Below are 20,242 nucleotides of genomic sequence, written 5' to 3' on the forward strand. Positions count from 1 at the left end.
TGCAAGCAGCTCGCCCCTAGCTGCACGTGCCGCTCGGTCGCCACACTGCAGTTTTCGCTCCGAAAACAGCGATAGGCCGAGAAATTACAAGAAGGCTGCCGGTCATGCAAATGCAACGAAGGCGAGAGGCCGTGCGCAAGGAGGTCGGCGTTTACTCAGCCGTTAATACGCGCCCCGATGACAGTGCGCCGCTCTCAAGCTGTCGCGCCGTCGTTGTTCACTCTCTCTCCTAGCAACCTGTTTACATGAGGTCGGTCGCGGGGCCTTTCTTCTCGCGTGGCTTCGTATAATGCGTGCATTTCCTCCTCTCTCAGTGGCACTGCCCCTTTCACTCTCGGAGGGCTCGTCGGCCACCCGAGGTAACATGCGTGCGTGCCGGCGTGCCTGAAGGCGCTTCTTCCTCCGGCTTCGCACAATGTCGGGCGTCTACACCAAGAAGTGCGTGGACGACGTGTTGGACACAGCCGAAGGAGCGCTGCCGTTCAAGTTGCAGCGGATAGCCGAAGAAGAGCTTGGCGAGACACCTGCGAAAAGACAGGATGCGCTGGACAGGCTCATTAAGCTCCTGGAAGGTGAGGTGCGGACGCAGTTGTTCTGAGGTGCGGCATAGGCGTTGATTCGTATTTAAATGTTAACTCCCGGGCTGGGTGAGGCCGAATACAATTAGTGTCGTAGTTCCGCCGGAAACAAGACCTCGTCGGTGTCCGCCTTTTTTTGTTGTCTTTTTCGCGCTATTAACAAGACTGTGGGGACTATTTTGCATGCACGTTAGGAGCGTAGTGTGGACAGGTTAAGCAAGCAGCACTATGCATGGTTAAGGTAATTCACGTAGAAATTTCCGATATGATAGCCTAGTGCACTTGCGCGAACAAGAAAAAATGCTCGGGAGCCGATGCTGTAAACCTGCTTGGATGGCGCTTTTCTTTAAAGAAGCTATTGAACAGTAGTGGTATGGGCCAGTAGATGGGCATTGATGTGTAGGGAACAAAACAGCGGCAATAATTATTTTGCCACTGTTTACTTTGTGACAACTTATGACTGCGGTTTTTGAAAATTACTTCACTTATTCTATGTTACGCAAGTAACCTGAAAATGATACTGTGGAAAACGCCATCTAAATTTTATTGCTACTCAACGTAAATTTCGCAGCCTTGTCTGCGTATGTTGTTTGTCCTGTAGGAATGGTTGAATTTTGAAAAACTGCATTTAAAAATACCTTCCGCCAGTCCATTCAAACTTCGTGTTCACTTTTTGAATTACGGCGTAGCTCGGTGTGGGATCTGCACACAAAAGACAATCGACGCCCTTAGTATTCCTATGAAATTGGCGGTGATGACACCTGCATTTTTCGCCTTTTTTTAGTATATAATAACCCCCCCCCCCCTCTTTTAAGTCCAAATAGTGGTTTATCGTTGGAAGACTAAATTTAGATTTAGATTACTCCTCGGTTAGATTACTCCTCAGTTAGATTACTCCTCAATTTAGATTACTCCTCAGTGTTCCTTTATTGGCCGTCTGCAGGAAACTAATCGATATATGCCGCGCACACCGAGCACCGCCGATCTGGCACGCGCGGATGATCGCTGAGCGATAAGAGAATCGACGCACTGAAAATCCCGAGCAGCGCGATTCCTGCATAAAATGGAGAAAGAACGCGACGGCAGTAATCATTCCGAGAAAGCTTTCTGAACGGCCTTGACATGTGTGTTCCGAGAGTTTCGCGGATCTGGTCGTGTGCGTTCAAGGTTAAACCAGCGCTTCTGTGGTTTCCAGTTTTGAATGTCATTTATCTTGCTCGTGCCATGCCTTGCATACTTGATTGCATCACTGGCAATAACGGCAGCCTCAGCCACTGCGCAAATGCAGTTTTAGGGTGTTTTAAAAATCGCCTGAAGTGTGGCGTATCGCGGGAGACGCAGGCTGCAAAAAAAAAGGAAAAGCGTTCATATATCCTTTCAGAAGTGCGTAATTTCTCCAGAGCACTGCACACGCAGCCTTGTCTGACATATTAAAGAAATGCCCGAATGCCAGCCGCCACAAATGCGAGCGGCATGCTGGAAGATAAATCACCGGGAAATCTTGCGTTTACGCAGCGAAACAGCTAAATACTTCTTTCGTACGCCACTGCATGCGCAGATCAAGAGCTTGACAATTTACAATTGATTTATCGTTAGTGCGTAAGTGTTCGTTCACCGGTTTGCCATCTTTATGGATTGCGAAGTCATCGCAATTCGCTAAAATTAATTGTGCTATGATCGTTTCTCTTAGAAGCGGCTAAGTCCTTAAAGTTATGCACGGCAGGCACCACTGCCCACGAAATATTGGAAGGACGTGGCCTTCGTCTGATGTTATTGCTGCGCGGGCATTAAAAGGTTGATCCGTTGTCGCTAATAGAGCCTGGGTGCCAACTTGACCACTTATTTACTGATTATTTTATTCTCAACGAAGGAATCAGAAATATGCCACCTTATGAGGGTGGTCGAACGGGCTAGTTGGTAGCTCATATTTTGAAAAATATGATAAGGTCCTGAACGTTTAAGGCAACGCACTTTTGAAGTTTTCATGAAGGTGCTGGATGTTTTTAGACCGCTATTTTCAATTCAGTAATCGTTGGGTTCAGCAGTTGGGTTTAGCTTCAGATGTGCTAGTCAAGTTACAGCGAGGGCGCCCGGAACTGGTCTTGAGAAATAATATTTCGGAGAGTATACTGCAACAACACAATCAAAACAATGTTCAGAAGTGGGATCACCAGGCCTACAACATTTTTTTCAGAGGGGGGGGGGGGGGGGCGGGGGTAGTGGGAGAGGTAGCATGCACCTCGCGTTCACTCGTACCTCTCAATTTTCCGCCACGTCAAACGAGTTGAACTGTTTCTAGTGTATTTTCGCTATAAAGAGTGTTGTGCGAAAATTCCAAATTTTCAAGGAACGAATCGAATATTCTGCTATTATATTTACTGAAGAATGACTTAGTACAGGTTTAAAATTATTAGAAACAAATCGAATATGCCGTGAAGCTCTCTAATAGTTTTGAAAAATTTGCCCGAAACTTAAGTCGCGCTGCAGATTCCTTCGAAAACTTTATCAAAAAGCGGTGTGCTCCGACACCTCAATGCGTGCTGCTGCAATCAGTCCGCGCACGACGGAGGGTGCGGCTCCGCGACACAGAGCTTACGTGTGGCGGCTTTCACAATGCTTATGTATAGCCTCCAAGTTTGGTCGCCCCGCAGCGCTCACTGAGGTTTAGCAAATCGTGCTAGTGCCCTATCTCGAAAGCCATAAATCCATACGTAGCTTCAACCATTTTGTACTGAAATGTGACGCTAGTTTATTTGCTGTTGTCGACCGTAGCAAATGGTAATTTTTGTAATACATGAGATCTGACGGTTACAGCTAATATACTTTGTGCTCCGTGGGAGCCAGTAGACACGAGTGTTATATCTCTTCACAGCTATAGCTAGAACTGCATAATTTATTACTGCCGTACCGGAGTGCAGCCGCTAACGCTGCGCTATCACTCTTTTTGACCATTACCAGAAGTATCGATTATTCGCAAAATTATTTTAGAGTGAATGCTCGACTATGCTAGTCCCAACTAAAGTTTCGATGCGTGTTGCCGGTGGTTCTAAACGGCTTCCCTACCAACCGAATCTGCGTCCAGAAACAGATGGTCTCTGCGGCATAGCTCCGCTGGATCGCTAGACTTGGCTTATAGGCGTGTGCTGGTTAGTGTGATTAACCTTGATGGGCTCACAGCATAGTGATGAGCATAATTAATACTAGACATAAGAATGTCTACATATAATACATCATTAGAAAGAGGAAGTTTAGACAACTGTACGTTAAACTAATTTGTGAGCTTAATTACAGTAATTAATCAGGTGGTGTTTATGTCACTACAGTGACGGCTAGTATGAATAAAAATTGGTGAACGGAAGAATCATATACGGCACAACGGAATGTAAGTCATGTTACTTAGCATGACGCAAACCGGCGCGTTGAAAAGGAGCCTCCCGAGGCTGCTTTTGCCGCAGACGGCGGCGACATGGACGGGAATAAAGACGCAGTCGCGTCGACGAGCTCCGGTGGTGGCAGTTGTCCGGAACGCACTCAACGTTACAGACGCCAGGCCGCGTCTAGCTGCCCGATACACCAGAGCTTTCGTTCTCTAACCAGGTTCAACAGTATTTAAACCACAGCTAATTTTTCGATTCGTATTTAATTAGCTTCTATCACTACTCTACTCGTATTCGATTCGTTTTTCCCGTAAACTTTTGGCGTTCGTTTCAGATCTCAAAAAATCGGCAGTGGCTCAACTTGGCTAAACATGGAATTCAGCGAAGAGCAAGCACGCTTGCTTAGCGTGTGAGGCTCGTCCATGGCAGCTCCGCTGCACGTTCGCAACAGCCGTTCTATGTATACCCACACGACCATGTGGTTATGATGGGTATCACATGGTATTACGACACCCCCATCGGATGTCATCAGGTGTCTTCGCATCACCCCATCGGATGTTCTTAAGGTCAAATGTTAACCCGAAGGTCACACAAAGTCAAAGGTCAACTAAAGCTCATGGGTCAGGGTCAAGGGTTCGACACCATAGCTGTACCACATATGCCCATACACGGCTGACCTTTGTTGGGCTGAAGGTCGCTCAAGGTTGTTGTACTGCCTTCCCGAAGACTGCTTTACCTAGCGTAGTGAAGCTTTTCCAGAAGAAGGCATCAAAGCCTAATGAAATATGCCTACTTAGAGAAAGCATGTGTTTTGAGGAAACGAAGCATTTTTCCAATGGGAAAACGCGCAGTAGCTATCAGATCTCGACATTTCGGTGGACACCCGAAACTCGCGAAAGCATGTGTTTTGAGGGAAGGAAACATTTTTGACGCAAGGAAAGGGCGCAGCCGCTCTCAGATCCTGGCATCTCGGCGGGCACCTCAACCATACACGGCTATCTTTGGCTTGGTTGAAGGTCGCTCAAGGTTGTTGTGCTGCCTACCCGAGAGAGAGAGAGAGAGAGAAACAACTTTATTGCCATAGAATGTCGGGATTTATGGCAGGTGGGCTTGGTGTGGCCCCTATGTCGTGGCGACTTCCTGAGCCCGCGCAACCAGTGCCAGATGGATGGTCTTGTCTGGCCTTGTGAGGAGTTGGTTTCATCCCTCCTGAGAGGGAGCTGGCAGTAAGGTTCGTGGAGGCGGGTTTCCCGCGCAACCCCAGAAGATATGCGCCTGGGTGCTGATTTCTCCCTGGTTAGTTTTGACAGGCCGGCTCGTATTCCACGTCTTTGATGAGTGATAATATAGAATAGCTGAGGATCGAGTGTGTCTGCAACCTGCGGAGCATGAGGGCTTGCGCTCGATATCAGTAGGGGTGGGGTGGCGGGAATTGGCGTCTCGTCCCTCTGTGGAGGTTGGCGATTTCGGCAAAGGTCTGGGGAGCCTCAGCAACAGCGTCTGGATCCGCAGGGCCGGCCGCCCGGTTGTTTAGGCCTCGGGCTAGTCGGTCGACCCCTTTCGTTTCCAGGGCTTTCCCGCGCAGGCGGGTACTCAGACTAGGTTGATCTTATAGTCAGGAGTGCAGCCGCGAAGGATGCGTACATAACCGACGACTGGTTTACCTAGCGTAGCGAAGCTTTTCGCTTCAGAAGGGTTTCGCACGCATCCTTTATTACAAATTCAAACAGCGACAGTACAACCGAGCTTCAAAAAGCCACTCCATGACTAGCTTCGTTGAGGGTAGAACGCAAAGCCGCTGACATAGCATGGCAATGTTCTGAAGAGAGCACGGCTGCTGGTATTCTTGAGCATTCAAGTTCTCCCACCATTCTGGACTCTTTCTTCAAAAGGATTCGCAAGATATTGCTTTTGCTAAGAATATTGTTTAAGCTGGAACTCGTGCTTACAAAATGCAATCTCGGCATTTTGTGCGGACAAACAACACAATCTACGTTCCGTGCTTACTGATCGCTTGATTCGCCCCTCAACAATAAAAACTCTCTTAAAGCTGAAGGAGATATCCAAATGTTTTTCCATCAAAATCACAGCGTGAAAATCTTTACTCTTTTAAGATACCTGTACGCAGGTATCTAATCGTCATATTTAGGCAAAAGGCTTTGGGACACGCCATATTACTTCAGGTGTGGGGTGTATTTGGCGTTGCCGATTTATTTCTTTGCAGTTCATTACATCTGCTACATCGGTAATCAACCACACAGATGTTCCGACGTTAAACTCTTTAGGGAACATCATCAAAGAGCGAACAAGAACAATCTCTTATATTAAGCCGCAAACAAGGAATATAGTGGGCACGCTTACGAATATTAGAGTAAATATATAAATGCTAGTGTGAAAATACAAAGGCGTTTTACACCTATAGAAGGAAACATCTGAAGCTTGAAAAATATTATGAAATGCAACAACAAGTCACAAAAAATTGGTTTTTGGAGAAAGGAAATGGCGCAGTATCTGTCTCACATATCGGCGCACACCTGAACCGCGCCTTAAGGGAAGGGATAAAGGAGGGAGTGAAAGAAGAAAGGAAGAAAGAGGTGCCGTAGTGGAGGGCCCCGGAATAATTTCGACCAACTGGGGATCTTCAACGTACACTGACATCGCACAGCACACAGGCGCCTTAGCGTCTCGCCTCCATCGAAACGTGGCCGCCGCGGTCGGTTTCGAGCCCGGGTACCCCGGCTCAGTATCCGAACGCTCTAACCGCTATATACATCCGATACAGCATATTGATTATTACAATGCAAAAAAATGAAGGCTCACAAGAAGGAATTTTGTAGCAAATAAACAAAGTTATGAAAATTTATTTCACCCTCTAATTCTTGAAAATAAACGAATCCGCTGAGAGTACTCAGAAGACGGTGAGCAGCGAGGTTTGTTGAGGACTGTAGGGAGCGACTTCCACAGCGAGATATAAAAGAAATAATGTCCATTTTCCTCAATTCTTGTGTTTTGGTAGCAAATTATTATGCAAACTATTCTGTCATTTAGACCATTCAATGAAGACGGTTCAGAATAATTTCACTGCTGCAAGTGCAAAAAATAAGCAAACTGAACTTCAGATTCAGGTGCAATAACAGTGGTAAAATGCTATGGTTATAATAGAAATGGGGAACGGAAGCTCTAGGGTTACTGTATATAATTAGGCAAACGAAAATGAAAACTGGAAATTGGTATTGAGAAAACGAAAGGACGCAGTAACTGTCTCATGTATCTCGGTGGACACCTGAAGTGCGCCGTAAGGGAAGAGATAAACGGAGGAGTGAAGTAAGTAAGGAAGAAAGAGGTGGAATAGTGGAGGTCTCGGGTAATTTCGACCGTCTTGGGGTGTTTAACGCACACTGACGTCGCACATCACACGGGCGCCTTTTGCGTTTCATCTCCATCGAAACGCGGCCGCCGTGGTCGGGTTTGAAAAAGGGTACTCTGGCTCAGTAGACGAGCGCCTTAACCTCTTAGCCACCGCGGCGGGTCTATTCGAGCAGCGTGGTTCTTAAAACAGTGAAGACCGTATAGATGTGGGAAGTGCTTATTACCCCAAGATGATAAACTTTACGGAAGGTGATTGGGCAGAAAACCGTAGTACAATCAGTGTATAATTTATGGCGCAATATAATGCCCAGTTTTAATTAGTACATACATGGTTTTTCGAGCGAGAGATCTACTCAATGCAAAACACAATTTTCAGGTCCACAATGGCTCTTTCACATTCAGCCATCATGAAGGTGGAACCCTCAGAAAAATCAGTCATGCTGTAGCCACACAAGTGTTATATCGTTGGATAGCGTACGTCGAGTACAATCGGGGAGTACTAATTACGAGTCGTAATTAGCTAATTGTGAAAAAAATTGAACTATACGATACAATGTCAAGTCATATCTCTGTCTGGGTAGGTTATGTTGAGTACAATTTCATTGCTGTTCTCACGTCTTAATTGATTACCGTTAAGTAGTTGACCAAAATTAGACTTTACACTACAATTTTTAGTCATATGTTGTTGAAAAGATCTCGACTCATAGAATCCGGAAATATTGATCGTCGCACAGGAATCGCTAGATGTTGGGTGTAACCAGAGTTAAGCCCATATGATATTTAGTCATAAGAAACATAGCCTGGATATGAAATGTTTGCTCAGGGCGACACAAAGAAATGTAAAGAGATCTGAGTGCAAATAATATGAACGCCAAAGATAAGGCATGAGCAGAAGTATTTATTCCAAGAATAAAAAATATGAATTTTTTTTTACCCGCCGGGGAGGCACACTGGTTAGGGCGCTTGGCTACTGATCCGGCGTACCCGGGTTCGAACTCGGCCACGGCGGCAACGTTTCGATGGAGGCGAAACGCAAAGACGCCCGTGTGCTGTGCGATGTTAGTGCACGTTAAAGATCCCCAGGTGGTCGAAATTACACCGGAGCCCTCCATTACGGCACTTCTTTCTTCCTTTCTTCGTTCATTCCCTTCTTTACCCCTTTCCTTACGGCGCGGTACAGGTGACCGCTGAGATGCAAGACAGATACTGCGCGATTTCCTTTCCCGAAAAACCAATTTTGAATGTTTCAATTTCAATTTATTTTTCTAGGGTTTATTTGTTGACACATTACCACGGTGCCAGATGGCATTCTTGTAAGCCATTCATTAATGGATTCTTTACATTAGACACATGATTATTATGTTTGTGTTCTGCGGCATTGTTTGCATCGATAATGGAGAGATGCAGCTTCTCCAGAATTGCGAGCCAACGCGGCGAGTAAAAAAAAAATTCATAATTTTTAATTCCTAGAATAAAAACTTGCGCTCATGCCTTATCTTTGCGTTCATAATATTTGGCACTCAGAACCGTTTGCACTTCTTTGTGTCGCCCTGAGGAAGCATTAAAAGCTTGATACACAGGCTATGTTTCTTATGACTAAAAATCATACGGGTTTAACCCTCGTTACAGCGGAAAAATCTGAACTCGTAGTCTTCCGTCAAAGCAAGAATCAGGACACCATCGACATCCGCGTTGACAACTCGCCTATCAAGGAAGTTCAGACCCTCAAGAGACTGGGACTGTACATAAATAACAACAGCAATAAGCTCCTCGCCCTCCAGAAACTGCGGCTCGTGAGCAAGCAAGTCATCAGGATTATCGCCAGGATAACGACGCAGAAATCTGGGATGCGCGGAGGAGATACCCTGCAACTAGTGCAGGCTTTCGTTGTAAGCCGCGTCGTCTTCGCAGCACCCTACCTCCGCCTCAAGAAGCGTGACATCAAAAAGCTCTACGTCAGAATCAGAACAGCCTACAAGACGCGGGTTCGATCCCGGCCGCGGCGGTTGAATTTCGACGGAGGCGAAATTCTAGAGGCCCGTGTGCTGTGCGATGTCAGTGCACGTTAAAGAACCCCAGGTGGCCGAAATTCCCGGAGTCCTTCACTACGGCTTCTCTCATAGCCTGAGTCGCTTTGGAACGTTAAACCCCCATAAGCTAAACTAAACAGAACAGCCTACAAGAAGGCCCTGGACCTCCCTCTTGCGACATCGACGGACCGGCTATTACGACTGGGCGTGCACAACACGATAGACGAGCTGATAGAGGCACACCTCACAGCGCAGGTGGTACCACTCTCCACTACTGGGACTGGCCGACCAGTCCTCAGTGATTTCAACATCAATTGCCCCCGATAGCTAGACACCAAAAACGACATCCCAGCCTCATGGAGAGGAGAATTCAAGGCAGCTCCACTAACTAGAAAAATATGCACCCCGATTTTCACCACTGAAGACAAGCACGAGCCGAAGCTATGAAACGGGTCTACGGCGGGCGCGAGGGCGTGTTCGATGTCGATGGTGCGGGTCCCGAGCAGGGAATGATGGCCGTCACGGTAGTTCATGGAAATAAAACAATGGACGGACTAGTACTGCCTAGCCAGGACATACTGGCTGCGGAAAAAGTGGCGATTCTCTAGCTGCAACGCACACTTCTTCGGAATACATTCTTAGATTCATAGAGCATCGTAATTACCTCAGGGGCAGGATTGCACCGCTAGCAGCTAAAATCCTGCAAGATAGCTACACTCATGGCTAGCAACCCAGACACAAACACTTATTATGGGTACCAGGTAACCAGGGCATCCCAGGGAACGAGAGCGCACATGCCTCAGCCCGAGCATATCTCCTACGGGTACCCAATACGGATGCCGTGGACCCTACTACCCCACTGCTAACTTACACCGGCATACATCAGCACTTAAGACTGCCCCGTCGGGTATACCCTCCGCCGGCTAAGACACTAGACAAAGGGGAGGAACTACACCTGCGAAAGCTACAGACCAACTCTTACAACAACCCACAAAGACTGCACGCAATAGATCCGGAGTCATTTGACTCACAATGCAAATTCTGCAGGGAGAAGGCAGACCTGTACCATTTGTTATGTTCCTGACAACGAAATCAGGCGGTCATTACTAATAACCAGCCAACGCAGGAGGGCTGCGAGTCAGCTCTGACCAGCTCGGACGAAACGAGTGAAAAAGAACTCATTGAAAGAACCCGGACAGCGGCCTACGCCAATGGGGTTCTGGACTGAGAGCTCCAACCGCCGCTACAACCTCCTAAACAATTTCATTAAAATATCTTCACGACCACCATCCCGAAAGCTGCACGCATTGTCTATCATGTAGAGACCATGGTTGAAATTTCCCTGTATTTGCAACGCCGTTAGATAACGTTTCATCTTGCCCAGTGCACAGGAAAAGGATACATGACATGTGCGAGCTTTGCTCCTACGTGCTTTCCACATGAAGCGAGCTAGAGTTGTTACCACCTCTCAGTTTAAAGGAGGCTTTGATCGAAGCGCGGCAGAGTTTCGCACTTTTTCATCCGTAAATCGCCTTGTTCAGGGTGAAATTCATTTGCAGAAAAGGTGTTGCGGTGATAACCAGTAGTATTATCAGAGTAGTACTCTCAGTAAACTATCAGAGAGAAAGGAAATTAAGAATGTTCTAGCAATCAGCCTCTCTCTGCCAAACGTGGTCAGAAGGTTGACGATTGAAGCGCTTGCACATTAAAGAGCATCAAAGGGAAACAAGGAAGTGTTGAATGGCAGTGAAGTGGTTGCGCTAGGCAACACAACAACCACCATTGTAAATTGGCCTCGCCCTGGCCTTGCTAACGCATTACAGATGTCAAATCAAGAGTCATCATCATCATCATCATCAGCCTTACTACACCCACTGCAGGGCAAAGGCCTCTCCCATGTCTCTCCAATTAACCCTATCCTTTGCCAGCTGCATCCACCCTTTGCCTGCAAACTTCTTAATCTCATCCGCCCACCTAACCTTCTGCCGCCCCCTGCTACGCTTACTTTCTCTTGGAACCCACTCCGTTACCCTTAAGGACCAGCGGTTATCTTGCCTTCGCATTACATGCCCTGCCCAAGCCCATTTCTTTCTCTTGATTTCGACTAGGATATCATTAACCCGTGTTTGTTCCCTCACCCACTCTGCCCGCTTCCGATCTCTTAACGTTACACCTATCATTTTTCTTTCCATGGCTCGCTGCGTTGTCCTTAACCTAAGCTGAACTCTTTTCGTTAGCCTCCACGTTTCTGCCCCGTAGGTGAGTACCGGTAAGATTATGCTGTTGTACACTTTCCTCTTGAGGGAAATTGGTAAACTGCCACTCATGATCTGCGAGAATTTGCCATATGCGCTCCAGCCCATTCTTATCCTTCTAGTTATCTCCCTCTCATGATCTGGATCAGCTGTCACTACCTGCCCTAAGTAGACGTATTCCGGCACAATTTCTAGGCTCTCGCTGCCAATTGTGAACTGTTGTTCCCTTGCTAGGCTGTTGAACATTACCTTGGTTTTCTGCATGTTAATTTTTAGACCCATCGATCTGCTCTGCCTGTCTAACTCGTTGATCATGATTTGCAGTTCACCTCCTGAGTGACTCAGCAAGGCAATGTCATCAGCAAATCTCAGATTATTTAGGTATTCTCCATTTATTCTTATTCCCAACTGTTCCCAATTCAGGCTTCGATATACCTCCTGCAAACATGCGGTGAACAGCATTGGCGAGATCGTGTCTCCTTGCCTGACGCCCTTCCTTATTGGAATTTTATTGCTGACTTTATGGAGGACTATAGTAGCTGTGCAGTTGCTATATATATCTTCCAGTATTTTGACATAAGGCTCTTCTACCCCCTGATTACGCAATGCCTGTATGACTGCTGAGGTTTCCACTGAGTCGAATGCTTTCTCGTAATCAATGAAAGCTATATATAGAGGTTGGTTATATTCTGCGCATTTCTCTATCACCTGATTGATAGTGTGAATATGATCTATTGTGGAATATCCTTTACGAAAGCCTGCCTGATCATTTGGTTGATTAAAGTCTAACGTTGCCCTGACTCTATTAGCGATTACCTTAGTAAATACTTTGTAGGCAACGGATAGTAAGCTGATCGGCCTGTAATTTTTCAAGTCCTTGGCGTCTCCCTTCTTATGAATTAAGATAATGTTTGCATTCTTCCAAGCTTCTGGTACAGTTGAGGTCATAAGGCATTGCGTATACAGGGTGGCTAGTTTTTCTAGCACGATGTCCCCTCCATCCTTCAACAGATCTGCTGTTACCTGATCCTCCCCAGCTGCTTTCCCCCTTTTCATAGCTTCTAAGGCTTTCTGTACTTCATCTTTCGTTACTGGTGGGATGACGCATTGCTGTGCACTGCTGTCTTTCTCATTAGCGCTCCGATTACATTGACTACTGTACAGGTCTGTGTAGAACTCTTCAGCGACGTTAACTATCTTATCCATATTGCTAATGACATTGCCCTGCTTGTCTCTTAATGCATACATCCGGTTTTTACCTATGCCTAGTTTCCTCTTCACTGTTTTTAGGCTACCTCCGTTCTTTATAGCATGCTCGATTCTCTCCATATTAAACTTCTTTATGTCGGCTACCTTGCGCTTATTTATTAACTTTGATAGCTCCGTTAGTTCTATTCTATCGGTAGTGTTAGATGCCTTCATGTTTTGGCGCTTCTTAATCAGATCTTTCGTCACCTGAGATAGCTTCCCGGTATCTTTTCGAACTGTCCTACCGCCTACTTCTACTGCGCACTCCGTAATTATTGATGTCAGGTTATCGTGCATTGAATGAACATCAAGATCATCTTCCTCAGTTAAAGCCGAATATCTGTTTTGCAGCGTTATCCTAAACTCCTGTGCTTTCCCTCTTACGGCTAACTCGTTAATGGTCTTCTTCTTCGCTAGCTTCTTCCGTTCCCTCTTCAAGTCTAAGCTAATTCTAGACCTTACCATTCTATGGTCGCTGCAACGCACCCTTCCGAGGACGGCCACATCCTGAATGATGCCAGGTTTAGCGCATAGTATGAAGTTGATTTCATTTTTAATCTCACCATTGGGGCTCTTCCAGGTCCACTTCCTGTTTTCTCGTTTGCGGAAGAAGGTATTCATGATCCGTAAATTATTTCTATCCGCGAATTCGACTAATAACTCTCCCCTGCTATTTCTAGAGCCTATCCCATAGTCACCTACCGCGTGGTCGTCTGCCTGCTTCTTGCCCACCTTCGCATTGAAGTCGCCCATCAGTACAGTGTACTGCGATTTTGCTTTATTCATTGCTGATTCTACGTCCTCATAGAAACTTTCAACGGTCTGGTCATCATGGCTGGATGTGGGTGCGTAGGCCTGCACCACTTTCAGCTTGTACCTCCTATTCAGCCTAATTACTATAGCTGCTACCCTCTCGTTAATACTGTAGAACTCCTCTACGTTGCCAGCTATATCCTTATTGATGAGGAAACACACACCTAGTTCTCGTCTATCCTCTAACCCGCGATAGCACAGTATGTGTCCGTCCTTTAGTACTGTATACGCCTCACCTGTCCTCCTAACTTCGCTAAGCCCTATCACATCCCATTTAATTCCCGCTAGTTCCTCAAACAGCACTGCTAGGCTAGCCTCACTAGCTAAAGTTCTAGCGTTAAACGTTGCCAGGTTTAGATTCCAATGGCGATGCAGCGATGGCGTAGAGGTAGAACATACGCCTCGCGTGCAAGAGGACCGGGGTTCAAATCCTGGTGCCGCGCAACTCTCCACCGGGTTTTAAAAAAAAAAAATCCGCGTGTCGATGGAAATGCATAACCAGGCCTGGAGTGCGGCCTTATCTCGGTGACCAGAACCGACAACGCACTCTCTCACCAGAGCAGGATTTGGCCACCCTGGTGTAGTACTTGGCCACAACCTTCTATGATCAAACCAATTAACCCTCGGCCCTCAGACCCCAGCGGCTGCAGAGCAACTGACCACGGCGGCGGTCAGACCTGTGACGCAGCGGAGGGTGCTAAGAATCTCTGGCTCCGGACAGGCCGCCATTGGAATCTAAACCTGGCAAATCAAGAGTAACCGGTTGGTAAACTTTGTGGACTGTAAACGGAACGGTGTTGTTTTCCGTAAGCAGCATACTCAAATCTTGGTCTCCATTTTGAGGTGGCGATGCGGGAACGAGAAAATAACCCATGGCGATAGCGGGTCCAGGAAATACGACTCGCGCATTATACCTTTTTGATCATAACAGTGTAGGAGGTGTTAGAATTTGTGTAAAGATTCGTAGCAACTTTCCGTGACACTCGAATTAAAATAGAATCGAGCCATCTGCATCGAAACCGATGAGTCTTAATAATCCTATTGAAAACCTGGAAAATCTGCTGTGCTTCAGCGCTGAAGCAGCAAAATGCAAGAGCAAAACCGCATCTCTCACCTACGCAAGAATAAAATTATTTGAATGCAGTTTAACTGACCCCATGCTGCACAGCCTAAAAAAAACTCGTTATTCATTCCTACCTTGAATCGCAGCGGAACCGGAACTCAACGCCAATAAGGATGTCGATTTTCTGCTCCGGTTCCTGCGAGTTCGCAAGTATGACGTGGACGCGACGCTGCAAACCATCCGCAACTACTACAGGAACCGATCAGCCTGCGTGTCCATCTACCATGGCTTCCTGCCGCGAAAGGCAACCCCGGCTGGTCGCAAGTTAGTGATGGTGATGCCCGACAGAGATGTCCGCGGGCGCCCAATCATCCTCTGTAAACCAGGCAAGTAGCGCGCTGCCGCGCAGAATCAATTGTCATGTCTGCCCGATCACGTGACCGCCCTGTGCCCACCGTATAGTCAGTGCCTCGCGCTAGTATTGTCGTCACCAGGTGGTGCACGCGGTTGCAACAACAACACGACACCAAGCGCATTGAAACATATCTCTAAAGAAAGCCCCTAAATGAAGTTGTGGCGTGGCATTCCGCTCGCCAGCGCAGTAGCAGCCGCAGCTGTTACAATGAAGCCACTGGGGGCGACGCTTCACATCAGTTTCGTAGTAAGGTCACGAATGTAACCGATGTGTAGCGTCATACTCCGAACGCTGCACTTATGCGGCAGGCCACATCCACAGAGGTTTGGTGAGCCCAACTGAGAGGGAACACTTTCGGGAAGCTGCCCCTAAGCACAAGATGCTCAAACAAAGGAGTAAGCCGGGCTAGTTGGTACATTCTTTCCATGGAAAGAGCGCAGCAGACGGGACCAAGAAAGGAAGACACACACACGGGCGCCCGTGTCTGTGTGTTCCTTTCTTGGTCCCGTCTGCTGCGCTCTTTCCATGAAAAGATGCTCAAGTCAGCACCAACTCAGTTCTCACAAGATATATAAGCACTCACTAAATCCTCCGAGAACATAATTGGAAAACCGCGGTGTGAACCAGATAGTGCGGGTTAAACGCATTATCAAAGGTCTAATCGCTATTTGATTTCATTCTCTCTCTTTTTCTTCCTTTAGGCGTCTGGATGCCCGACCAGCTGCCTTACGTAGATCTCCAGTGTACATGGCTAATCTGCATGGAACACATAGCAGCGGACCCCGCGGCCCAGGTTCTAGGAGTGGTGCTGTTGGTGGACTACGCCGAGTTCACAGCTGACAAGATTCTGTCGCTCAGCATCGGGCTGATCCGAAGGGCACTGGAATACATTCAGGTGCGGACCTGCATTGGAATAATGTCGCGTAGACAGGATATCAGATAGAGACAGTGACAGTAGAAGGTTGTGCACGGTTACGAAAAAAAACGCCTATTTTCATGTAAAGTAAGTCTTACGTCATGCCTCCTTTGACGACCATGCAATCATTTTGATATAGTAAGCGCCACTATCGATATGCCGCTCGCACCGTGCTGATATGTGTGCTAATTTTGCGGTAAAACACAGAGGCGTTAAGGCCGAAAATAATATGATACAATCTCACCGGCGACGAGACTATGTTTGCGAGTTTGCACAGTGCACAGCAGTGCCTAATGTGGCTGTATACGACTACGATAACATGGACGCGGTGGTTATGGATTCAGCAAAAGGTCAGTAGAGAGATAGCGGCCACATAGGGACTAAGTGATCAGTTAGCTGCTCAATCCGAAAATGTTTCGAGTTAGCAATGCATCCTCTGTATGCAATAAAGCAGAAAGCTGTATAGGTGTCTTCTATGAGTTCGGCATCATGTGCTCCATTTTTTTTTCCTTCGCAGTTGTCTTAAAGCAGTATTGTGCTTTATTACGAACAATGATACAGAAGTATCGGAACTAAGGCACTTCTGCAAAGGACCTGGGTGTGTAAAATTTAGCTCGCGCGTCATAAATGAACATACCTATAGCTAAAGTGTCGCTCCTGGATTCCCCGCCGAAAAAGAAATGCATGCATCCAACGTGCTATTAGAATAACGTAATTTGTTTCGTGAATGTTAACCATTTTTCAAGTGTGAAAATAAAAGCCATCGTATAACTCAGAAACGTGATACCTAAACCAGATTTTCATGAATTGCCGCGTACACGGCACAAAGTTTAGGCAGAATAAACACATTCCAGTGCAATTTTGCTATTCGCGAGACAACTGCTATTGTACGAAAAATGCACCTGCGCTGCCTAATGAAGAATTTTTTCTCTATTTCAGGATTGCATGCCGATGAGGATGAAGGCAGTGCACATTGTCAGGCAACCATATGCCTTCGATCTCTTTTTTGCACTCATAAAGCCATTCATAAAGGCGAAGTTAGCTGAAAGGGTAAGCCTACAGACCTTCAGATTATATTTTGATTTCACGCAGTCCTATCAGTTCGTCTGAGTTGTATTAGAGAAGATGCCGAACAAAATGGCAGCATTCATACGTGTCGCACGAAATTTTCTGGACTTCAAGAGCCTGTAAAACAAGTTTTCATAGCTCTCAACTCGTGTCACATCTGCAATTTTTCGATAAATGTATGAATTGCAACCAATACAGTGAAACGTGGTTAATTTGAAACCTCACTGATGCCGATAATTTATGCCGGTTTTCGGCGACGAGGGAACGCTGCAGTGACAGTTTGTAGTGCTGGTACAGTTGAAAACGTTGAGCCACTAAACACAAAACGAAGGGAACAAATGTCGTCGTTGTTTTCTCTCCTAGGGCTTCTACATTTAACGTTCGCTGGTTCAGTCCAGTTTTCAAAATGTTCCACATTGCAGCGCACATGCAAACGCAAAGCTAGCTTTCCCCCTACAATATCAGAGTAAGAGTTCTTTTTGAAATGAAATTCACTTTAAACAGGTAGTATTTCTTTAGTACAGTAGCATTACTAGGCACATTTTCCGATTTCAGACAAACGTATGCAGTACACCCTTGTCAATAGTATACGGGCCAAGGTGTTTGCTTGTGAGGCCTGTAGTATGCCTCGTTATGCATCCTAAGTGACAATCACCTCTCAAAAGAGGAATGACTTCGTGTCCTCAATACCCCTAAGCCTTGTCTTTGAAACAGGTCAGCGCTAAAAAAGACAAACACACGGCGATAGAACGACGACACGACAGAGATGAACGCTATTAACAACTGGGTTTATTTTTTCTCCAGGGTACATATTTAAAGCCTTGTCACATCGAATCATGCGCACAACCAGGGGGCGTCAACATTTTTCATATCAAAAGTTAAGATACATATTTTGAGCATCACGTAACAGCAAGCCAGAACGAATGAAAAGGAACACCTGTAATCGACGCAATGAATCAGAGAAAAAAGAAACGGAAGAAAAACAAAACGTGCTCGGTTCTTCTTTCTTAAACGCGTCTCAAGAAATGCCCGCTCCGCGGAATATAACGTTAATGAAGCATCGCTTACGCACTGCTCTCGTTCTTTACTAATGTGGAAGGCCTCCAGCAAGATTCTGGAGACTCTACTTGCGCTTCTGCCTAGAACCATGCCTAAGCCTGCCTAAGCCTAAGCCTTGGATTGCTAGGTGTGCCAGGGAGCCCTGCTAAACAGCTTAGAAGCAAACCCCTTAGGGCTGTATAATTTTGACGGGGGCTGTACGTCCTTGAAGCCTGCTTTGTGACAGGAGGCCCACCTGCCCACCGGTTTGTGGGCAACCTGCACACCTGGCAGGCCTTCCCCTGGGTAAAGGCCTTTAGGGTGAAGGCCTTTAAGGTGATGACCTTCATGGTAAATATCTTCCGAGTAAAGTACATTAGGTCAACTGTCTTTGCCACGTAAGGACCTGAAGTGCCCACCGTAACAAGTGTACGATATTCCGCGCTTAGCCATGGTAAACTCTCAGCTAAATTTTTCTTAAAAAAAACGTGCAATATTTTGGTTATTACTTTTGTTTTAAAAGAATTCAGTCTCTCATATGTAGGTATGGATTGATGCATCTTTTGTGCTAGTTTTTCAAGATTTCCTGCTTCGGCTTGAGGAACATGTGGAGCATGTGTATGGTTTTGCGAGGCGCTCACGTTTGTTGTGTTGTTTTGCTAAACAGCTACAACGACTAAAATTAACATTCAATAACAGCTGTTATAACAAATGGATAGGCGTCAAAAGGAGGAAAACAAGTAGAATGAGAAGAATGTTTACATCTACTTGCGTCCTACTGATAATTGATCAAATACAGAGACCTAGAGACAAACAGTCAGTTGGGGAAAGGTATAAATTAAAAAAAAAGCAAATGCAGCAAAGATCAAGGTGCGCGGTTGAGCTGAGGAAGCTTGCAAGCATAAGGCAGCTGGACCTGTCTCAGGACGGGCTTAATTAGAGGTCTATGGCTCAGGCCTTTGCCTCGCATATGACGTAATTGAGTTGCTGACACTGAGGACTATGGACGACAGCCAACTACGCCAGTTGGCCGTTCCCCGAGCAGCCAGCCATAGATTGCAAAGGAGTCTTGAAGCTAAGCCTAACTTTTTTGCTTTTGTCTCACTTTCTCCAAAGTTTCGTTTCCACGGAGAAAATTTTGAGAAGCTCCACGAGGAAATATCGCCCAAGACATTGCCAGAGGAATACGGAGGCCAGGGTCCGCCCGTTGACCCCGATGCCTTCTGGAGCCGTGTGGACGCGGAAGAAGAGGTTTTCGCCGAAGCCAATCGTTTCGGGTACCCAATGAAGGACCAGGACGATCTTCCTGCTGACACCGAACAGCCGCCAGAACTTACAGCCCTGTGACAAAGAAAAATTGTTGATCTAAACATGAACATTGTTGGCCGCAAACAGTACATTATTCCGTGCTATGTAGGTTTCAGAGAAATAAAATGCTGGGATAGCTGCGCGCACCAGCGAAACACACAAGAAAAGAACTAATGAGTGAGGCTTTAGCTGAGTAGGAAATTTGAACACTCTTTCTTTGGAGATATCAGAAGAAAGCTTCCGTTTAGCGAAAGTGCCTTGATTCTTACTTAAAAATTAGAGTGCATGATTATAACCACTTGAAGATGAGTGGAATATGGATTAATAAAAGGGTAATTTGCCCTTGCTTCTTGCACTGCTACCAGAAACAGCAACTTTTAAAAAAGTAATGCTAAGTCTGCCACTGAAAGAGAAGTGACAACGCATGGCCGTTTTGAGCGTTGTCAGGAAATGAAAATTCGTTTTAAAGGAAAAGAAATGGCGCAGTATCTGTCTCGAATATCGGCGGACTCCTGAACCGCGCCGTAAGAGAAGGGATAAGCCCCGCCGCGGTGGCTCAGTGGTTAGGGCGCTCGAATACTGATCCGGAGTTCCCGGGTTCGAACCCGACCACGGCGGCTGCGTTTTTATAGAGGAAAAACGCTAAGGCGCCCGTGTGCTGTGCGATGTCAGTGCACGTTAAAGATCCTCAGGTGGTCGAAATTATTCCGGAGCCCTCCACTACGGCACCTCTCTCTTCCTTTCGTCTTTCACTCCCTCCTTTA

The 20,242-nt window shown here is 46.4% G+C and overlaps 1 protein-coding gene across 1 annotated transcript; it reads left to right on the forward strand.

Annotated features, from left to right (window-relative positions):
• The first annotated feature begins 315 nt into the window (after positions 1–315).
• Positions 316–19,995, forward strand: LOC144093938 (alpha-tocopherol transfer protein-like). Its single transcript, XM_077627699.1, has 5 exons — positions 316–572; positions 14,880–15,119; positions 15,850–16,043; positions 17,004–17,114; positions 19,287–19,995. The coding sequence occupies exons 1-5, from the start codon at positions 416–418 to the stop codon at positions 19,515–19,517; spliced, it is 933 nt and encodes a 310-aa protein (XP_077483825.1). The 5' UTR covers positions 316–415; the 3' UTR covers positions 19,518–19,995.
• Positions 19,996–20,242: the final 247 nt, after the last annotated feature.

This window comes from Amblyomma americanum, chromosome 6 (genome assembly GCF_052857255.1).
Source record: "Amblyomma americanum isolate KBUSLIRL-KWMA chromosome 6, ASM5285725v1, whole genome shotgun sequence".
NCBI classification, from domain to species: domain Eukaryota; kingdom Metazoa; phylum Arthropoda; class Arachnida; order Ixodida; family Ixodidae; genus Amblyomma; species Amblyomma americanum.

Coding starts and splice junctions, on each gene's coding strand:
- LOC144093938 (XM_077627699.1), top strand. CDS start 416: ATGTCGGGCGTCTACACCAAGAAGTGCGTGGACGACGTGTTGGACACA. Junction 573..14,879: donor GCTCATTAAGCTCCTGGAAG/GTGAGGTGCGGA, acceptor CTTGAATCGCAG/CGGAACCGGAACTCAACGCC. Junction 17,115..19,286: donor AGGCGAAGTTAGCTGAAAGG/GTAAGCCTACAG, acceptor CTTTCTCCAAAG/TTTCGTTTCCACGGAGAAAA.